The 22,536-nt window shown below is 49.1% G+C and overlaps 1 protein-coding gene across 1 annotated transcript; it reads left to right on the forward strand.

The window, feature by feature from the left end:
• Positions 1 to 1,019: 1,019 nt before the first annotated feature.
• On the forward strand, positions 1,020 to 22,435 carry slc6a15 (solute carrier family 6 member 15). Its single transcript, XM_035642803.2, has 12 exons — positions 1,020 to 1,181; positions 2,777 to 3,304; positions 8,500 to 8,657; positions 9,349 to 9,475; positions 9,580 to 9,761; positions 13,508 to 13,618; positions 14,955 to 15,196; positions 15,334 to 15,532; positions 16,877 to 17,069; positions 18,745 to 18,904; positions 20,125 to 20,287; positions 21,384 to 22,435. Exons 2-12 carry the CDS (start codon positions 3,001 to 3,003, stop codon positions 21,759 to 21,761), a joined length of 2,217 nt encoding a protein of 738 aa, XP_035498696.1. The 5' UTR covers positions 1,020 to 1,181; positions 2,777 to 3,000; the 3' UTR covers positions 21,762 to 22,435.
• The last annotated feature ends 101 nt before the right edge of the window (positions 22,436 to 22,536 follow it).

Genomic DNA, 22,536 nt, shown 5'->3' on the forward strand with positions numbered 1-22,536 from the left:
TAGCTGCTATAGCCTACTGTGCTCATCGTTTTATTTATTCACACGCAACTGTATGCCACCGTACGTGCTTGAAATTGGGTCCATGTAACCTATCACTTAACTGTTTTCTCATTACGTTGTGGTGCCGGGGGGGGGGGATGTGATTTGGCCCGTTCTACAGGTTGGGCTAACAATGTTATTTTAAGATATATTTTTATAGATATTTTTTTTTGTTGAAGTATTATCAATTTCATTTTATTGTCAGGTGATGTGCTGTACTTTTCTTCCTTTTGCACTAAACACTGTGTGTTCGTATAAGTATATGCTGAGTGTGTGCTACATCGTCCACTTCAATTGGTCTCATGTCATTTTAATTCACAACAAATGTCTTGAATTACTCAGAATAATCAGCCCTGTTTTTTTTTCTCTTTTTTTAAAATTCTTTTTCATTTAAAATCTTTAAGGTCTTTTCACCCTCAAACACAGGGAGTCTGAAACACCAATGTAATGGGGACTTCCCCTCCCACCCATCGTTTAGACAGCAGATTTCCGTTTGACTAGACTGTATGTAAATTCATAGCCTCGGAGGTGAGGTGCTTTGAAGTCGATCTTGACTTCCAAAAAAAAAACCTTCCCTTTGTCTCGGGTTCGAATCATCAAAACACCGTCTGCTGACAAAGTCGTCACGATGTCGAAATCTGTCCGTGCCGCGCGGAGGAAATGCTCGTCTTTTTATAAACAGAGGCACATTGCGAGCCAGGCCCTCTTTCCTCCAGTAGTGGACTGTACCAACCTCGGGCTGGCAGAGGGGGGTGGGCACGGCACACCAAGGCGCTGGATTCCCAATACATCTCCGATGTATCAATATGTACGCGCGGCGGCGCACGGTGGAGAGATGTGATGCGTCCACGGCGAGGGCCAACGTTGCTAAAGAAAAAAGCGTAAATCGGGTCCGAGGTCGGTGCGTCGCGGGCGGAGCGCCCCTCCCACAGCGCGCCGTCGTCCACCCCCCCCCCCCCCCCCCCCCGGCCTCATATGTAGAGGAGTCGCGGCGTCCAGGTTCAGAGGCAGGCGCACACCGGCAGGACATGTCCACATAGACGCGAGTGATAATGTCTTCCCCGTGCATGTGCTCTCACAATTTCATTCCTTGAGACTCGCCACTTCGGACGGGAAAGAAGGACGACTGCTGTTCCCCACGGGTGAGTAAGCGGCGCCGCCAGCAGCGGCAGCAGCAGCAGCATCCTCAGCCGGGCGCGCACCACTGTGGCACGGCGGGGGCGCTTGTGTGTGTGTGTGTGTGTGTGTGTGTGTGTGTGACAGAGAGAGAGAGATGATGAAACATTTCACATGGGTGTCATGAAGACTGGCGGGAGGGAAGGGAGGAAGTCGAGGTATCAATGAATGCGCATCCCTCAGAGAACACGTTCGCTGGCGGACACATGGCACCGGTGCGAGGCTTTGTTTAATTTTTTTTTTCATTTGACAAATGTGTGTGTTTGAATTCTATTTCACCGTCTCACCGCACCCCCCCCCCCCGTTTTTTTTCTCTCGACTCATCATCCCCGAGTCAACGGCAGAGCAGCCTCTTCTTTCCGGGGGGGGGGGGGGTCTTTGTGCGTGTTGTCCTCATCCTGGGCCTGAACGCAGCAGTGCCCTTTTTTTTTTTTTCCTCCACACGATAATTGCGAAAAGGCGTTTGTTATTACAGCCTCCGTGGACCCGCGGACGGGCGCAGCGGAGGTTGCGCAGCATCAGCGGGTCCTTGGGGGGGGGGGGGGGGGGGGGTCGCGTTCACTGGATTACGAAACGACGGCCCTCTCTGCCTCACACAGAACCAGGCTAATCTGCGTGCTGCGTGGAAGGGGGGGTCTATTAATACCCCCCCCCCCCCCGCCATCCTTATAATCCGCTGCTCGGCGAAACGCGGGACGCGCGGTCGCATCGGGGTCATGTCAATTCACGCATGATGCCCCCCCCCCCCCAAAAAAAAAGAACAAACAAAAAAAGAATAAAACAAGAAGAGACGTTCCCTGTAGGCATGTTGAAATTCCCAAGGAGACAAAGATGGGGGCGCACCTCCCTGACAGTGGTCCACACCCTTGAGTGTGTCCCGGCGCTTCTCACACGGCGCAGCAGCGAGGGCGCACGGACATGTGCGCCGTGCGTCTTTTGTGCTGGATCCAAACAAAGATGATGCTTTCAGACATTTAAAAAAAAAAATTTGATAGTGGACACCCGTTCGTCCATACATGCCGGCTCCCCCCCCCGCCCCCCCAAACCCTCCCGTATGCAAATGGCCTCCGTCCCTTTCAATTATTCAGCCTGGAAACGCGATCGCCTCTCCTGCCTCGACCCGTCACCGTCCCACAGCCACACTTATGTTTCCGGACCTTTTGTTGTTGTTGTTGTTGTTGTTTTATTTTTATCACCCCCCCCCCCCCCCCCCCCCCTTCCCAGAACACTAGCTGACGATAAAATGATCTCCATCCATTCATTGGTTGTGCTGCCCCCCCCCCACACCAGACCACGTGATGTCCATGTGCAGATAGAGGAATGGACTGACAGAGTCAGATTAAAAAATGGTCTGGGGGAAGTAGGGGGAGGAGAACTATATTTCACTATTGAAATTAGAACCAAATATTTGAATAATTAGGGTTGCCAGGAAAAGATGCCTCAGTCACAAAACTCACTCAACCGCACGGATGACTCGACTCCGAAGCAGCTACTCTTCACATGTTCACTCCTTGTTTGCTCATTGCTCACTGCAGTGTTTCCCTTTTTTTCTGTGTCGCAGACGTTTGGTGATAATGAAGAAGTGAGCCGCTCCATCAACTCAACCTCTACGAGCTGCGCTGACTCCCCGTCGGGCCCCTTTGAACCCACGCGCCGCCAGACTCGTGCAAGCCGCGCGAAACGGGCGAAGTTGAACAAAGGCGACGTTCCGCAGCGCCTTTCGCCTCCCGAGCCCGCCAGCCGCAACGACTTTCCACTCCTTCGCCCCTTTGATTGCTTTGTCAAATGCCCAAAAACAGCAAGGCCGTCAAGAGAGAGCTTGACGACGATGTCACAGAGTCCGTCAAAGACCTGCTTTCCAACGAGGACGCCTGCGACGATTCCTTCAAGAAGAGCTCGCTGATCGTCAACAACCATGGCGGGGAAGGGAAGGAGTGCGACGTGGAGGAAGGGGGCTCGGACGGCGAGGAGGAGGAGGAGCGGCCGGCCTGGAACAGCAAGCTCCAGTACATCCTGGCCCAGGTGGGCTTCTCTGTAGGCCTGGGCAACGTCTGGAGGTTCCCCTACCTGTGTCAGAAGAACGGCGGGGGTGAGTCTCTGTCGGCCCCTATGTCCACTCTGCACATGTCAGCTGGCGACCACACACACACAGTAGTAGTAGTGGGGCTGCAGCTAACGATTATTTTCATTATCGATTAATCTGTTGTTGATTTTTTTGTCTATTAATCCATTAGTTGTTTGGTCCATTAAATGTCACAAAATGGCGAAGACATGTCGTCTGTGTTTCCCAAAACCCCAAGCTGATGTTTTGTTTTGTCCACACACCAAAGATATTCAGTTTACTGTCGTAGAAACCAGAAAAATATTCACATTTGAGAAGCTGAAATCAGACAATTTTGCCCCCCCCCATAAAAACGACTTAATCGATTATCAAAATAGTTGCCGATGAATTTAGTGGTCGATTACTAATCGATTGACTGTTGCAGCTCTTCACAGTAGGAGTGGGCAATATGGAAAAGTATTAACATGATAAGCATAAGAACCCTTTCCAATATTGATGGTTAACATAAACCGGAAACAAATGAGCAAAATTGATGACATTTTCAATGAACAGGAAAAAAAATTCCAATCCACAGGTTCACAATTACTCCAGCGTGTTCATGACTTCAAGTTCGATTCTGGTTTCTTACACCTTGGCTCTTATTTTCATAGTTTTGTCCACTAATCCTAACAGTTATGACAACACTCTCTACTCGCGACAGAAATGACCGAGATCTGGAAACGCGTCAGCATTGCTACAACAAAGTCCGGAGTCACAACGAACACAGCAGTTGAGATGAGGAGACATGAAGAGTTCTTCTAGTTGGAGGATTTGTTTAAACGTGCGACTGCTCAAGTTTCTTTGTTACAAAACGGGATTAGTACTATAAGTGATTAGTAAGTAGAACTTAGTAGAGCGCTCTGTGCCGTTAAAGTAGATCGAACCGCACCAAAATCGCTCACACTCCCTAACTTTGGTTCATTTTTGTCACCAAGATCCATTAATTATTCCCGGGTAAATCAGTGAAAATGTTAAAAATTCAAGAAGCTCTATCTCTTTTCTCGACCCGCGTCCCGACCGTCCGCAGAGTCTCGTGGGAATGTGTTCTGATAGCTTCTGCGTCATCCTGCTGACTAACCAAACAACCAATGACACTTCGCAAACGGCCAGGGGCGAGGAAAAACAAGAAAAAAAACCTCCTCATACATTTCATATTTCATAACAGGGATCAAATAACGACTGAAGAAGTCATGATGATGTATGTCCACCTATACTCAGAAACCAGAAGAATAATTGTCCCCTTTTCTTTCAGCTTTGTAATCCTTAGTAAGTCTCAATGTGTATCAGAATAATATTTAGACAAAGTGACTAAGTTTTTTAAAATTTTTTATATTTACCCTGTGAGGACATGCTGATAGAGTGTCAAAGTCAGTATCACAGTGTTCTTAAGAAGGACAAATACACACTGGATGGGTTCGCTATTGAAAAATTACAGTGGAAACTGATTCACCTGCGAAACCGTCCCTGTGATCAGAGTCAACACGTGCAAGTGCGGCACGACGTGTTTGTGTATGTGCAGCACCACCTGCTCCACCTTTTAAGTGCGTGTCAGAAAAGATGGAGAGGCGGCGTCCTCCCTGTCAAAGCCAGGCTGCTCGACGACCTTCAGCGCCCGCGCGCAGGTCACGTGACTGTCCGTGTCGCTGTAGACGCGGTTTGGAGCCTAACAGTGCTGCTGCCGACATGCAAATAGTGGGCAGGCGGGCGGCTCTGACGCTCCCGATTGTAGTCTCTCATTTCCCACAATGCCATATTCGCTTCTCGCTGTCGTACCCGGCGAGGGGGCGTTCAAACACACTCGAATGTGTTCACGTTCCGGGCAGAGGGCGAAGGCGCTGCGCTCTTCCCACCTGGAGATTAGGGGCCAAGCCTGTGACTGCCTACGAAGAAGGCTGATTAAAAGAAGCCGTCTCGGAGAGGACGGCCAGACTGAGGAGAGAGTCGAGTTGACTACCAGGCATGTGTGGCTTAGCCACAGCGAAAGACGCGAGCCAAAGTCCTCCTGAAACACTGGAAGGAGAATCCCACCCAGCCAGGCCTGATTTACGACTCTGGTGCAAAAGCCAGTGTACAGTGAGAAGGCTCAGTGCCAAAGTCTTCACATCGCGTTAAAGGTGGTGGGGGGGGGGGGGGGGGGGGGGGGGGGAGTAGATGAGACAGTGATGGGTGGGTGGGGTGTGATGGATGGGGTCAGGGTGGGCAGCTCGGTGGAGGACAGACTGACAGACTCAGGAGGCCAAGCTCTGTGCGCGTCTCCTTGTATTACTCACGTTGTGGGTGTTTAGACAGTCACATTGTGCGGACTCGCCCCACATTGTGTGTGTGTGTGTGTGTGTGTGTGTGTGTGTGTGTGTGTGTGTGTGTGTGTGTGTGTGTGTGTGTGTGTGTGTGTGTGTGAGAAAGGGGGCGGGTCTGCTTCGAGCTCGTCATGTTCTCGGGTCGGTTTTAAAGAGCTCTGGTGACCCTGCTGTGTTCACACTGTGATTAGATCAAAATCGTCAGATCTGGGGTCAGGGCACGCCTGTGTGAGTGTGTTTGTGTGTGCGTGTGCGGATTTATTATTATGAGCATCATGTGCTGTGCTCATGCATGCGTTTACACGTCACCGCCTTTCATCTCCTTACTCCGTTTCTTTCCCCCTTTTTGCGGCAGGGCGATGAGCACAGAGGGGCCTCTTTGTGCTTCTGCGTCTGCAGCAGCGCTTTTGAAAAATGGCTTCAACTCAGTAATCGCTTTGTTTAGAACATGACAGAAAGTAGTGGGGGGAAAAAACGACAGTTTACCCAGAGCCCACGGTGTACCCGAGTGGCAACCCGCCGTGACGTCACCCGTCAGCAGCCTTGAGTTTAGCATTTTGCCCAGCGCCATCTTGGCGCCAATGCACGCCCGTTTTTTACAAAATGAACATCATGCTGAAGGCGACCTTAAAACTTGAGATTGAACCACAAACTCTTCAGGAAAATGTTTACTGACGTTATAGATCAAGTGAGAAGTAAGAGTCATTTTTTTCCCCACAGACTTCTATAGAAACCCCCAGCGGAGTCGCCCCCTGCTGGCGATCCCGGAGAATACAGGTCTTGGGCACTTACCGCATTGGCTTCACTCTCCGAACCCCGTGATTTCGTCCCATCTTTATCTTCCGTCTGGGGTTTTTACCCCGGACAACTTTTCACAAGTCAACAATATAAGGTTTACCAATATGGAAAATTGAAACGGCAACAAGCTGGAGCACAAGGTGTTTTGCATATTGTTTTTCCCATGTTTGAATTCTGAATCAGTCTAATTAGATTCCGAGGTAGGTTTTCTTACTCCTACGCTGTGATGTTTTATATTCTACATAGTAAGGTTTGAAAACTACTGCTTTGATAGCGTCAATGAAACAGTTATCAGCTGTCATGTTGTCAAATGGAATCGGTCCTCGACAGGATATGTCTGTGCTCCTTCTGCCATTTCTGCGGCGTAGTAAGTTGCATTATTGGCTCGTGTCTTTTTGAGTGAGATGCGTTAAGCACCAGAGTCGCCTGGCAACTGGTTCTGATAACTTTGCCGATCCCCCGACATTCAAAGGCCGATTTGTCCATTCCTTTGGTTTATTCATTTTATTGTTTTTTCTCACTTCACTTCATCCACAATATGTAAGGCAGTTTCTATCACCTGATGAATCACTTCTCACTATTCATGTGTCCAAATCATCCACGCCCCCTTTTCACGAGGAAGAAAATGCTCAGACTGGATAAACCTGCTAGTGTACCCTGGACTTGAGGAAACTATTTTTGAGAAAAGATAAATGCACTCTTATCGGGCGTCTCAAAGCGCTGTCAGGGAGTCTGAATATCCAAGGGACACCGTCGAAGGCTCGGTTCCAATAAAAGACAATGGAGACCAGAGGGGAGGTTAATTCTGACTGATGTCAAAGCCTCTTCCCCGGAGCGAGCTGTGTACTCAGTGTGCCAGAATTAGACGTTTTTAATATTAGAAACCAGTTATTATACTGTACAAACACACACACACACTGTAAACAAAAGATAGACAGACAGACACACACACACGCACACACACACACACACACACACACACACACGTGTACTTCCTGCCTGTGACCACTCCCCATCCGAGGCAATGCTGGGAGGGAACGGCAGGACTCAGGAAAAAGGATCTGAACGTACGTCCGGCCAGATGAAACAATAAACTCTGATGAAGCTCGTCTTGAAAAACAATATACTGGTGGAAGTTCTGCGGTCGCCGTCGGTGACTCACGGCAAACACTGCGCCGCGGTTGACTCACCTGCGTTATTGTTTGAGGTCGCGGTTTAGCCTGGCGAGAGTGGCATGGGGGGGGGGGGGCGAAGTCACAGAAGGAGATTTTTTTCTTTTCTTTTTTCTTTTCCTTCAGATAATCTTTGTTGCTGAGTTGTTGCTGCAATCGCTCTTGCGAGGCGACACACCTTTAAATTCCAAAAGTGGTTACGGTGGCTGTTCTGTCGTTCCGTCAGTGGCCCACCAGCTTTTTTGAAAAGGATGCTGTAGTTCCTAACATCGGAGGATCCAGAAAACCTTAACCGCACGGCCCGCAACGTTCATTTGTGTGCGCGGAAAGGGAAAAACCTCCTCGCCGCGTTGCATGGCCCCGTATTCCACGGTGAACTAAAAGGCCTCGTTATTTTAATAACTGCCGCCGAACAATTCTAACCCACCGGCCATTTCTCCTAAACAAAGAGTTTTAGCTTCTATTCCATGGTCGCCCAACCATCACGTCCCACCGCTCGTGTGCCCCCCCCCCCCCCCCCCCCCCCACTGTACTTTTATTGCACCGCATTATTGGCACCTGTCTCCAATGTTAGTCATTCACCCTGAAACCTTAATTCCAGAGAGTGGCGTCGTCTTTCGCAATGTGGCCCGGAGTAATCCCACAGTCGCTTAGGTCATTTCAGACTTACGGGGTCGTCGCAGGCTTCCCCGGAAACATTTGATCGCGCCACACACATTGGGCGGAGACGCGCGGCCTGTGTTTAGTCAATTTGTGTGTGTGTGTGTGTGTGCGTAAGAGATGCATGCACAGATGCTGTGTTTGTGAGTTTGTATACATTTGCTCGCCTCACGGTCGCACGTTGGCACAGTGTCCCGCCTCCTCTCGCGTCCTGTCCTTTGACTAACATCGCTGTCTATCTCGTCCGGACTGGCAGGAGCGTACCTGGTGCCCTATCTCATCCTGCTGATATTGATTGGCATCCCGCTGTTCTTCCTGGAGCTCGCTGTGGGACAGCGCATCCGCCGGGGCAGCATCGGGGTGTGGAACTACATCAGCCCTCGCCTGGGGGGCATCGGCTTCGCCAGCTGTGTGGTGAGTCGGACTCCTATGGAACGGATGACTGTATGTCCACAATAAAAAAGCTGTTCTCCGATTGTTTTGCCCTCGTCAAGCTTTCCTGGGAAAAAACTATCTGTTACAGAGGAAGTGACATTGTTTCAGTTTGCCAGCTGCAGCGGCAGCTGCTTCTTAATGTCGCGAAATCACTTTAAAGCCCCAGGGTGTAATTGTCTGGCGGCACCTGGTGGTAAAGTTGCAGACTGCAACCAACTGAGCACCCGACAGGGGACACTTTATGGTGGCGCACCGCTGACGTATTGTGGACCGGGTTTGGTCAACAACTGTATTCAACACAACGTAGCAAACATGGCGACTTAAACGGAGGTCGGGTGCACCTCATGTTACTATATTTAACTCATTCAGAGTCACGAAAAAAACATCGTGATTATATATATATAGGAACACATAGTTATGGACAATATATTCAACTTCTGTGAATAAGTTCTTCTGAATATTACACACTGTAGCTTTAACTAAACAAGTATCACCAGGGGTACGTCACCGAAAGTACACATCTGTCATATTGCAATTTTAGTCATTATCAAATGAGACTTCAACAGAATGGTGTATTTCATAATGGATTTGAAGATGATGTGATTTAAAAAATCCTTTGTTTTTTTTAGTTTTGTGCGTCTGAAGCTAACTCGGCCCCTGTCGCCCATAGGTGTGCTTCTTCGTGGCCCTCTACTACAATGTCATCATCAGCTGGAGTCTCTTCTACTTCTCCCAGTCCTTCCAGCATCCTCTGCCATGGCACGAGTGTCCACTGGTCAAGAACAAGTCAAGCACATGTGAGGACACGGTCGGACGCGTCCGGACCACATTCGCCGGCCAACTGCCAAAAGTGTTCAGTGAAACTCCTAGCTCCTCATTTTCTTCTTTTCTTCCCCCAAAGTTGTGGTGCCGGAGTGTGAGAAGAGCTCGGCCACCACCTACTATTGGTACCGCGAGGCCCTGAACATCTCCGACAGCATCTCCGAGGGCGGCGGACTCAACTGGAAGATGACCCTGTGCCTGCTGGCTGCCTGGTCCATGGTTTGCCTCGCCATGATCAAGGGAATCCAGTCTTCTGGGAAGGTGAGGGATCAAGATTGGAAATCTCGGCAGGTGGTTTCGTGAGCGGAGCCGAGCGGCCCTGCCCCGGCTGCACAATGGCAGCGCGGCCCTCGGTGACCACTCCGATTATGACTCTTGGGCCCCGTAAAGTGCGGGGAACGGTGGCCGAAACAAAGAGGCCGTCGCTTGCCCAGCGTTTTGAGAAAATCCTCTCACGCATAATTAGCTCACTTTAAAGAGGAGGAGGCCCCTCCGCGGGGCAAACGGTGGCGGAGACGCTGCCGGCCGACTGCCGCAATGTGACCGAGCAAATTCTTCTAATGACACAGTCTCAGATGTGATCCCCGGGAGCTCATGTGACCCTGTGTGGGGAGTTCAGGCTCGGCTCACTGCCGTGTGCTGTAGCGGAGCTGACAGTGGCGTGACTACAATCCGGAAGGATTAGCCAAGGGGTTTGGCTTTCGCTCGCGAGAAAAACTCGCCTCGCGGGTGATCTTCATCGCTCCGCACTTCTTCTCCGATCATATGACTAGCATAAGCCGAGGTCACCGCCGCCGCCTGCGCTAATTGGGGGAAAACGCTTTGATGCAGAAGTCATTCGATTTTTGATATCACCCCTCGCCTTCTTACGTCACGCACCGGCTCGGTCACGACAGAAAGAGTCGGGGCCAAAATGAATCCAGTATTGCCCCCCTTAGGCAACAGAGGAAGGTCTTGCGCAGAGGGTCGTACATGAGTTTGAATGAGCTTAACCCCATGAAACAAGTCTTTGTGAAAGAGCCAAAATGATGGAGAATTAACACTCTCCGCCTCCGTTGAGCCCTTCAGCCTCTTATCGCTCATTAGTTTGGTCTTTACGGCACATTTGCTGCACGATTTTTGTCCTCGGCTGCACCTGTAGGGCAACGGTTTCCACACCCGTTGTGCGCACTAGACGGCGGCAAGGGTTTAGGGCGTGGTGGAGCCAGAACTCTTAAACAGCATTTAACCTCGGCTGAGGCCCGTTGCCCTCAGGCGGTGGGAGGTCAAGTTGGCAGTTGTTTGCCAACGTAACCGTAAGCCATTGACAATGTGGTGGCCAATGGGGTAGCGTACTGCTGCCATCGTGCCCCCCCCCCTCGCCCCATAAAAAAAATGTAGAATTTTTCAAATAGGACATTTCTCACGTTACTATGACATTAATATTCCCTTCATGTTTCAGGGTTAGGGTTAGGGTCAAATGCGGGTGATCCAAGTTGGCACTGTAATGATGGATCATAATGGTAATATGACTGATAGACATGATGACTCCAGCCTTGTCCAGAAACCTTTCTTACTGTAATGAGAAACCATGACAAAAATACATCTTGTTCAATGATTCCGAACACCGTCCTGAGCTCAGGTCTTATCCCGGCAGCTGCCTCCCGCAGACTCGGCGGTCACCCAGCGCTCGGGCACCTCGCTCTCTCCGCCGCAGTCACAGACAAAACAAGATAGTCGTCCCTGATCTCAGGCCTCTGCCTCGGCGAACGACACTGTCAGACTCTGTCTCGCTCCCCTTCGTCGGCCACATCCTGCCGCCTGGCAAGACGCGTCACCGTCCGATCAACCACAATCATTGTCACAGTCACCGTCGCGCCTGCTGCTGCTGCTGCTGCTGCTGCTGCTGCAGAGGAGTCGCACAGGCATGAGACGATCCTCCCACTGCCGTCGAGTCAAAGCAAGAGATATTCACATGTTTCTTTTGGCCGATTTTCAATGAAAACAGACGAACGGACAGCAGCCGGGCTGCCGGTTACACTGCACAGTTTGAGCCGGATGGTCGTCCTCCAACAACCCCGGTGTGTCCCTGCATGGCCCTTTTTGGGTTTGGCCAGGGTGAAAATGGGCACGGGGTTTCCCCCCCCCCCCCCCCCCCCGAAGGGGCCATCTTGAAGTGTCTTTGAAGTTCAATCGGCGCTGCCTCCGCACAAAAGAATCGTAATGGCCCCTCTCCACCCGCGTTTGCACAAAAGCCTGTTTTTCTTACAGCGAATATCCCTCACTGCGATCTGCATTTCTGTCCCTGTTGTGTTGCGCGGGGGGGCGTGAAGGGGCTCAGACAGCTTCGGTTGCCGTGGTTACACGCGCTCTTTTTTTTGGGGTGTGGGGGGGGAGCTTTGTCTGGTTGTCAAGAGTTTGGCCAAAAGAGGGGGGTGGTTGGATTATGGTAATTTTGTTATATTTCTGTTGAGGTTCTTGGAAAGTTACCGGGGACTCGAGAAAGAGAACAAGAACGAGTGCACGTGTGTTTTCTGTCCTCACGTGGAAGTGTCACTTTTTCTTCTTCTTCCTTTTTTTTTTTTTTTTTGTTGTCATCGGTTCATGAACATAACAGTGATAGCGCTTCTCAGAATTTGACCTTTGGCGAGAAGCACATACTATCTGCCACGACACATAATGTTTCATAATAAAAGTGCCTTTTTCTTCTTTTTTAAACGAACATACAATCTGACAGGAGCCGGTAGCTAATCGCAGGAAATAGCGGGCCTGTTGGCCTTGACTGGGACTGTGTTCTTCAAACAAGACAACACGTTTTCTCAGAAAAGCTGAGATGATGACATCTGACTTTATTTGAAGGGATCTTAACCCGAAAAGCATTGAATTCCATTCTGATGGTAGATACATTCAAGTGTATTTGTGGATTTGAAGTCACATGTTGTCTGTAGTTGTATGATTTGAACGGGTTATCTCTCAGCTCCGACGCCCCAATTTCACAATTAACAAATGACTATTTTTGGACCCGTGTTATCATCACTAGAACGAGTGGAGGGGCTTTTTCGTTTGATACAGACAAAGGCCACGAACCAAACAGGAGACGCCACAGTGTGATGTCCTTTGGCCTTGGAAAGTGTACAGGTTTAAATGTCCATAACCAACAATCAAAGCCATGGCCTCAAAAGGACTCGTTTTGCAGATTAAAGACTCCCCTTATTGGGACGAAAATTGTTGCGTTGCACAAAGCTCATTTCGACTTTCAAATGTAACAGTGACTCTCGCTCGAGTGCCTCGTGCACCTTTCCCCTCCGAGACGTGGCATCACGCCGCCTCCCTCTGGTTTGTTACATGTGGACCACCGTGAAGGAGACGCCGCCTTGTCTAAATCGCCGGCTGCGCACGTGACTCAACCCTCGGACCGTCCCCCGGCATCCGCGCCCCCGCCGCCGGTCCCCGTCAGAAAGAAACCACCCACGTGCGGCAGTTGCAGCGGCTGAGTCAGTGCCTTCATTACTGGGCTCTCGCTCTTTAACCGCCGTCCTGTCCTCACAGACGGCGCCCCGGGTCAGGGCCGTGTGCAGTGTTCAGCGAAAAAGGAGACACGGGGGCCCCCGGCGTCTGATTAGCACAATAATGAGACAAAAGCGCCCAGCGGCCACCAGCTGTGCCCTGGGACCCGGCGGATATCACTTACACAACCTTCCCCTTTTTTTTTTTTTTTTTTTACCGTCTCGGCTGCAAACTTGGACCCGGGGCCGGGACATGAATGGGACGCGGAAGAAAAATGTGACGGACAGAACTGATCGGTGTTCGATGGATCTTCAAAGGCACGCTCTTATCATCCGACAGGAACTGAACGGCAGCTATTTGTTAGACCTCATCACCCGGAACTTCAAATGCTCAGATTGCATAGTCAAGTCAAGACAACTTCATCTATGCAGTGACACAGTGTTACTCTCTCTCCGGGGGCAGGGACTATTTCATTTTTATTTTGCTGTTACAAATACAAGGATCTGTTTCTCCCCCCGCAGGTGATGTACTTCAGCTCCCTGTTCCCGTACGTCGTGTTGATCTGCTTCCTGATCCGGGCTCTGCTCCTGAAGGGCTCCGTGGACGGCATCCGACACATGTTCACACCCAAGGTAACGCACAGGTCGGCGCCACCGTCTCCCTGCACTCTCCGCGTACAATTCAGAGGAAACCAAACTGTCGCGGAGGACGTCTTTATTCTTGGTCTTCGACTAACATTCATTTTCATTTTACTCAACTAAAGTAAGCGATTCGAAAGCAATACACGTTTGGTAAAAAATCTGCGACTGTTTCCTCACCGTCGGTTTTAATGTGTGTGCCGGGAAAAAACCCCCATCCGGGTTTCCGGCTCAGCCCTGAACCGCACAACACCGCGAGGGCAGTTTGTGAACGTTCACGCACCTTAAGAGACGTGGCAGCGGGTTGGGCATGCGACCCCCTTTGGATTTTGGCCTAGTGGTTAGTGCGTCGGTCTCCCATACCCGCAGATCGTGGGGTCGCGACCCAGCCAGAGCAGTGAAATCACAAACAACAACAAAGACAGGAACACGCTTTCTGGAAAATTGCCGACTGCCCCTTTAATCCACCAGTCGTCTTCTTCTAGAAAATGTCAGAAAATAGTCAAATCAAATGTCCATTTCATTTCGACAGAACCGAGGGTGACATCTTACAAATGTTTCTTGTCTGACGCGGTCTAAAACGAAAAGTATCAAATCCTCGCTCTTTTTTTTTTTTTTTTTGTAAAGCTGCAGTGTCCTGTTTTGCGCCTGTGAAATTACAAAGGCATAGCAATCTCAGCAACTGACCAGCCCGTGTCCAACTAAATCCACCCGCCGATCGAGAACGAGGCGTCGAACGAAAAAGGGGCCCATGGCACCCTCGGACTGTGGGATCACGTTCACCGTGGCAACAGGAGCGACGGAGGCTTGGTATGCGAGCGGCCCCCGGCCGAGTGACGCCCGTCCGCAGCAGAAGCGCGTTCTGTCGCGCCTCGCTCCGCCGCCGCCGCCGTCTCCTGTGCACGTCAAAGTCCTGCTGCGCGCGCGCGCGTGTGTGTGTTCTGCTCAGTTTGAGAGCCTTGTCATTGAAAAACTACCGGGTGGGAACTGTCAAGGCACCGGCTGTCATTTGGTACGCCGAGGCGTCTGCAGAATACAGACAGGAATGACTGTTCATGCGGCAATTATGTGCAGAGATTGTTGACTGGATACGCCTCTCGGAAGCAACGCAGTGGACGCGCTCGTTTGCAACTCTGCGCTTCGGACGCCGCAGCGTCCAGATTCGCACCGCCGTCGCTCACAAATCCTCCGACTCGGGAAACAGTCGTCCGAATGCATTCGCAGCTGTGTATTTACGTGCCGGGCCACGACATGTTACATGATCGGTCTGTTCAACTGCAAAAAAAGTCGCGGGGCTGTGTTGACGGACGGCGCCGCGCTCCGCTTTCAGCTGGAGATCATGCTGGAGGCCAAGGTGTGGCGGGAGGCGGCCACGCAGGTGTTCTTCGCGCTGGGCCTGGGCTTCGGCGGCGTCATCGCCTTCTCCAGCTACAACAAGCGCGACAACAACTGCCACTTTGACGCCGTCTTGGTGTCGCTCATCAACTTCTTCACGTCCGTGCTCGCCACCCTGGTGGTGTTCGCCGTGCTGGGCTTCAAGGCCAACATCATGAACAGCAAATGTGTCGCACTGTGAGTATGGGATATGTCTTCCTGTTGAGCCTTTTTTTTATTTCTTTTACTCAGACGTGAAGTTGAAATCTCAGTTCCTGGTTTAATCATCGCCGACTTCTTCTGCCTGTTTTTTTTCTTTTTTTCTTTTTTTTAAGGAACACCCAGAAGATTGTGGATTTGCTGGGGAACCGCATTGACGGAGGGCTGATCCCCCACCACATCAACCTCACTCAGGTCAGCCAGGTCAGCGCCGAGGACTACCACCAGATGATCGACATCATCAAAGGGGTGAAGGAGGACGAGTTCCCCAAACTGGGACTGGAATTCTGCAGCATTGAGGGCGAGCTCAATAAGGTACGTGCCAAGAGCCAACGAACAAAAACGCATCCTGACATCGAGAAAAAGAAATATACATATTTGCTTCCTTGCTGGGAGTTCAAACGAGAAAAATTGATGAGGAAAATGTGAAGCTGTCGAGCTCGACTCAATGGGCCTCATGCAAGAACGCATGTTCGTAGTCTCTTCCTGAATTTCTCCTACGTGTGTTCGTACCGCCAGTTCGCACTGACAGGCCTCGTCGGATTCATCAAACGCTTCTGCCTCCGAAGAGAAATGTGTCAATTATGTGCGTGGACAAGACGGGCGGCACATGTGCGTCAGTGAGTGAGCGAGCGTGCACGAGTCTCGTGAATAAGCACGATCAACCAAAGGTCCGTACAAGGCTTCGACTTCCTGCCTCCTTTCGGAAAGGGTTCAATTCACGAAAACGGCATTAAAGAGAATCAAGAAGTTCACGAGACCGGAGATCGAGTGCGCGCGTGCCGCGGCGGGTCGACTGGAGATGTCACGGGCCAATCGGAGTGGAGCTCAGACCTGACAGCAGTTTTTGTGACAACAACCAACGGCTGACATATAGCCAGCAACTCCATGCGCCACCTGCGCAACACAAATGGTCACTGCCAAAGTTTGCGCGCTCCCAGGTACATGAATAATACGAATTGCAGAGTAAAAAAAAGGAATAATGTTGAAATAAAGAGGTGAAATGTATATATTTTTATATACGTTTTACCCTTTAAATGCTTCAAAGATATGAGAGTACGAACCGAAAGTGGAATAACCTGGTTTGATTAAGAGCAGCCCAATTTACTTGACCATTACGACAGATCAGAACCGCCGTGCGTATTTTAAAGAAATCTCAAAATACGGAACAGGAAAACGGAGAATGCGGGAAGTTCCCCTAAAAATCACCCGTACGCACGCCTCAAGAACAAATCTGTCCGTGCGAACGGTTCTTGTACGAGGCCCAATGACTGCAAGCTCCAGTGAAGCTCACCCAATTTACATGTCAAAGCTTGTTTGTTTAATCCCAACAAACGCTTTAATCGTAAAAAGAGACATTGATGTTTCACGGGATGTTCGGAGCCGGCCTGTATCTAGGGGCCCTGGAGCAGTCACGATTGACGTACTATTCCTTTAGTACAGACAACAATAGTCCACACCGTAGTCACTCCGAGTCGCTACGTGGCTTTTATCATGTTAAAACCCAACGCTTTCGGCAGATGTGTCGCAGAGAGTTTTCATTATAATTACAAATAAGAAATAAAGATGATGGAGGCCTGGGTCTTAGCCCGGGTAAAACAAAGGGCCCCGGCCGCCGATTTCTCACCCCGTCGTCTTCCCCTCCTCCTCCCCCGACAGGCAGTCCAAGGCACGGGCTTGGCCTTCATCGCCTTCACGGAGGCCATGACCCACTTCCCGGCCTCGCCCTTCTGGTCCGTCATGTTCTTCCTCATGCTGATCAACCTGGGCCTCGGCAGCATGTTCGGCACCATCGAGGGCATCCTCACGCCGCTGATCGACACCTTCAAAGTCCGCAAGGAGTTTCTCACAGGTGAGGGGCGACGAAGGCGCTGAACAACCCCAGCAGACGAGGGGATGTTAGGACGATCTCACGAGTGGGAGACGATTCATACAATTCTTACATGGTTGGGTTGAACAGCTATTTCTGCCCAGGGCCTAACACTGTGAGGCGTTCAAGTCCCGACAAATCGTCGTATGTGCAGGATTGTTTGGAGGCATGCGGAGATGTTGCAAAGGCGCCGTGTGGTGAATGTTGATGCTATAGATTAGAGTTAACCACTGCATGCCAATTTCTTGTCCAATCATAACTTACTGATTTTCATATCTATTAAGTTGCTAGTTGAAGAGAAGAAAAATGACAATTAGATCAGACTTCCAGTCCTTTTCCAGCACCGGCATGGCAGATTAATACCCAACGCGTAGAGGGGATGAGAAGAGAAATGTGTTTATTATAATGTTACGGATGCCGTTACAAAGTCTCAAACCCTAGGCAATTTGGATTTTTAAATTAACATCCAGCATAACCTTTACTCTGCAACCAGAAACGGGGAAAAACGACTTTTAAAGGGGCTCAAAAGATGGAAAGAAATATTTGAAGAAGAAAAAAGTTCCACCAGAAGCAACAGCGTACAGTAGCTGGTTTCGTCAATGAGCCGCGAGGCCCAGCGGCTCGTACACACACACACCACGGTGGACAGATGTGGGCCATCCCGCCGCCCGCTTCGACTCGCTCGGCTCTAAGTGGGTCCCGCTCTACTTACGCATGCTCCACTTTAGCTCCGTTCAGTGCTGCGTCTCATGTTGGGGTCTGGGTGTAAATCGGTCGTTGATTCGTGGTACGACTGTAAAACATCCCTGCGACCCATTGTTTTTACATGCCACAAAGATGCATACGGGCTACCTACACATTTTCCATTTCAAAATTCCATTTTCGATTTTTCAGACCATAGTTAACATTCGACTACAAATATCTAGATGTTTATTAAGTAAATATTAAAATATAAATGAATAATATAAGTTTGTTTATATAATAGTATTATATAAGTACATAGTATTATGTAAATAATATCATTTTATAATAATATCATTCTACTATGTTGCACTTCATACACAGAAAGTAACGGTTTCTGCGGACTGACATTAAAATATTGATACTTCCAATTCCGATGTTACCTGTTCTAGGACTTATTCACGTATTAAAAGATTGATATTCAAACCCTGTAATTTTTGGTTAAACATGTATTTTATCATCAACAGGGGGGAAACAACAGTTCAAAGTAACTAACCATCACCAAGATAATCTGTATACCGCCCGGTTGATAGGAACTACTTATCCTTCCGCCGGTCACAGGCTCTGTAGGTACAGTAGTGACAGTGGCAGGTACAGAGAGTGTGTTGCTATGGCGACGTTTATCACCGACCGTGGGAAATGATTCACTGGACTAGAGAGATTGAGACGGATGGCTAGTATCTATAATCTTTGGATTCACGTCTGGAAAAACCCAAATATTTTTCCATACTCTATTTTTCCATACTTATCCAGACCTGAAAAGTACTAAAATGAAATTGCATACATTTCGATACTGCATAGGAACCCTGTGTATAGCAATGCAGTTTCTATATAAAAGTTATATGTATGCATGCGTCAGATGTTAATTGCATCCGTGAGAAGCGCAGTAACCGACTGCATCTCCTCTCTCCCGCAGTGGGATGCTGTGCGTTGGCCTTCTCCATCGGCCTCCTGTTTGTCCAGCGCTCAGGGAACTACTATGTGGCCATGTTCGACGACTACTCGGCCACGCTGCCCCTGCTCATCGTGGTCGTCCTGGAGAACGTGGCCATCGCTTGGGTTTACGGGATTGACAAGTGAGTACACAGGCGTCATCAGCCGCGCGTTGTCGTGACTTTGTAGGAGTCGCTCGTCACTCACGGCGTGCGAAACGAAAGCAGCGACGTGCCGGATCAAACTTTGCAAAAAGCCAATTACAAGACTTATTTAGCAATTCCAAATCTAAATCCTAAATGAAATAGTGTCAAATAAATAAAGGACTTTTCATACTCCTGCCTTAAAAAAGGGTGAAACAAAGTACAGCCACATTAGGATTTTGTATTTTCACTGTTTTGTGTCAAATAATTTCTCAAACAGTTATTAAAACAAAATAGCTTTGTTTTTGTAAGGGATTCTTAGGGATGGGACGATACCACTTTTTCGTGTCCGATCCGATACCGATCCTGCGACCTTGAGTATCTGCCGATATCGATCCGAAAACTAGTCTGATACAATCTTTACCCCACTCGTGAAATAAAATATTAATAATGCATTGTTCAGGATGCACTTTGCTTAACCAAGCCATCTAAAACCTCATACTCAACTGTAAGACAAATCCTCAACTCCCCTAAAGGAAGACAGACATAGCCAGCAACATGACTGAGTTATGGAATACTGCTTTATATCTCACAGAACTTTTGGCAGAGTGTTTTATGGTCAGCGCCGTTCAAACAAGCAAAAAACAAATTGAACTGTAAACTGTTAATGAAATAATAATAAAGGAACATATGAATATGATGCCGGAATGTCGTTCAAGGCTTAGTAGATATGTAAATAGGCATTTATTCAATGTATCGGATCAGATTTGACTTCTTATTTCTTCCCATATCCGATCCAGTCATTTTGGCCAATATTGCCCCCGATTGCTATATGGAATATCGGATCGGGACATCCCGAGTTTTGTTTCACCCTGGCTGTATGGCAGGTACTTTTGAAGGGTTACAAACTGCACTCGTGACAGGTTTTCTCCACTTTTTTCTCCTGTATGTTGCAAAATAAGTTACATCATTTATATTGATTCCGAAGAATTAATGGAAGCTTTATGTCTTTCACTTTAAGAACAAAAACCTTTGTCGGCCAGATACCACCACTTGGAGTTGGGTGTGTTGTTTAAATCAAACTGAAGCCATGAAGGAATAATATACACAAACAACGCACCAGGCCATCGGGTTTGCGAAAAAGAAAACAGGAAATGATCCTTTACCCGCAAAAAACCATCTGATCTCCCCTCCTGCTGCTCTGCCGCCGCTCTCCCCAGGTTCTTTGAAGACCTGAAGGACATGCTGGGCTTTACGCCGTACCGCTTCTACTACTACATGTGGAAGTACATCACGCCCATCCTGCTGCTGGTCCTCCTGTGCTCCAGCTTCATCCAGCTGGCCATGACGCCGCCCAGCTACAGTGCCTGGATCGAGGAAGAGGTGAGTCGACGTCTCCGGCTTCGCGTCTGCCGAGACCAGCGATCAAGGAGGGGGTTGGAGATTCTCCTTCTGGCAGATGTAAAGAGCAAATTGAAGGGTTCAAAGTAAATGAGACGGTAGCTAAAATGGGAGTGGGGGGTGGGGGACCAAGTTTTCACTGATAAACACATGTTCAGGCATCCACACGGAAAGTCAACAGGATGTCTGGTCCACCACAAGCACCTGTTTGATCACAGAGCCTTTTAAAAAAAAAAAAAAAACCTTCAGCAAGTGGAACAAAGGCCAAACGGGACCAAGTGTCCCCGTCTCCGCTCCCTCATCCGTTCGACATTACGTTCTACCCCAAGGTGGCCTCTTCGTATCCATGGTTTGTCTAACCAAGAGTCGTAAAACGCAACGACTTTTATCTTAAAATGACGTACTGTAGAAACGGAGTTTCGAGAGGCCGAGACATAATCGATAAGAACTTGTGCCGCTTTGATTAGACTATGTACAGACTTATATTACAAACATGTATCTTCACTGGAGAAGAGAAGAGTTGCTATCTGACATATATCCACTAATGAGTATATTGATTAAGTGTATTAATCACAAGATTAGTTGTTGCCACTGTCCACTGTCATTTGAACCCTAAGAAAAAATGTTTTTTACTTATTAGTCAGAAACCCCGGACACAAGCTTAAAGGTGACATATTATGCTCATATTCAGGTTCTTACTTTTTAATTTGGGTCACCAGTTGAAATGGTTCACATGCTCTAATGTTCAGAAAAGGCATCAGTGTTCTCATACTGCCCATTCCTGCAGCTCCTCTTTTCACCCTCTGTCTGAAACGCCTGGATTTCTTTTAGCCCCGCCCCTCCTGATAAACCCCGGTCTGCTCTGATTGGCCAGTTGGCCCAGTCTGTTGTTTTCAAAATGTGATGTAAATGTCACGCCCCCTTCGCCGGAGAAGTGGAGATTCTCAGATTGCAGGTGGGGTTACCCCAAAAGAGTCCAACTGTGACACCACAGTGGGAGAGAAATCCAGGCTGTAGGGTTTAGCCAGCTCACATTTCTGACTTCTGTACAATTGTTTAACTCGTGTCTGCCGTCCAGGCCAAGGAGCAGACCTTGCGCTTCCCCGTGTGGGGCATCGTCGTCTGCATCTCCCTGGTGGTGATGGCCATCATGCCCGTGCCGGTGGTCTTCTGCCTGCGCTACTTCAACATCATCGACGACAACACCAGCAGCCGCTCCGCCGTCGCCTACAAGAAGGGCCGCATCATCAAGGAGAGCGCCCGGCCGGGGGAGGACGACGACTCCAGCCTGATCCAGGGCAAGTCGCCCAGCGAGGCGCCCTCACCGATGCCCGGCAACAGCATCTACCGCAAGCAGAGCGGCGGCGGCCCCGATGTGGACACCGCACCCAACGGCCGCTATGGAATCGGTTACTTGATGGCCGACATGCCGGATATGCCCGAGTCAGACTTATAAGACTGACTGTGATCGTAAGCCCGGCCCGGCATTACCGGCTGGCCACATCTCCCCTCCACCCCTCTTGCGTGCGTTTAGTTGGCTGTATCATCAGTGTATATTTCACTTGTACTGTATATTCTCTGTAGATATCGTAGCTGCTCTCTTTTTTTTTTTGTCGTCTCTGAACCTTTTATGTGATCGTCTACTTAACAAGAAGCGGGGGTTTTAAAAACGTCGCCCCCGTTCCATCCTCGACCCGTTTGCTCGGCGGCGTTCCAAACTCATCTCGTTCTCCCCGCCCTCACATCAGTCAATTCAAACAGCGAGAGGATGGCCTCCAGAAACCAGCCCCCCCCCCCACGACTGTTTGAGACAAGTGTGCCTAAGTAATTTATATTTGTTTATAGAATACATGACGGACGTTGTATATTTAAGGTATTCTGTAAATATAATATAAATATTATAAATATATTTATCTTGATAGTTTGGATATCAGAGCACCGTGTTTTTAAGGGTTCAGGCGAACTTCAATTCCTTAACTCTCGTCTCTTTGTTTTTTACTAATGTGCTGATGTCGACGTTCGTGGGGACCGAGTCCTCCGTGTAAATATTTTTTTCCATGAAATGGCTTCGAATGCAATGTCTTTTTTCCCCCTGTTGAGATTAAAGCTCAAATGTGGTCCACCGTGAAACGCTTATTTGAGTTCTTTTTGGTCCCCTCATCTTTTGTCTCTTTGAATAGAAGGTTCTTCTCTCAGGCCAAACTGATGTAAACACTTCCATATAAAATGTA

This window comes from Scophthalmus maximus, chromosome 7 (genome assembly GCF_022379125.1).
Source record: "Scophthalmus maximus strain ysfricsl-2021 chromosome 7, ASM2237912v1, whole genome shotgun sequence".
NCBI classification, from domain to species: Eukaryota; Metazoa; Chordata; class Actinopteri; order Pleuronectiformes; family Scophthalmidae; genus Scophthalmus; species Scophthalmus maximus.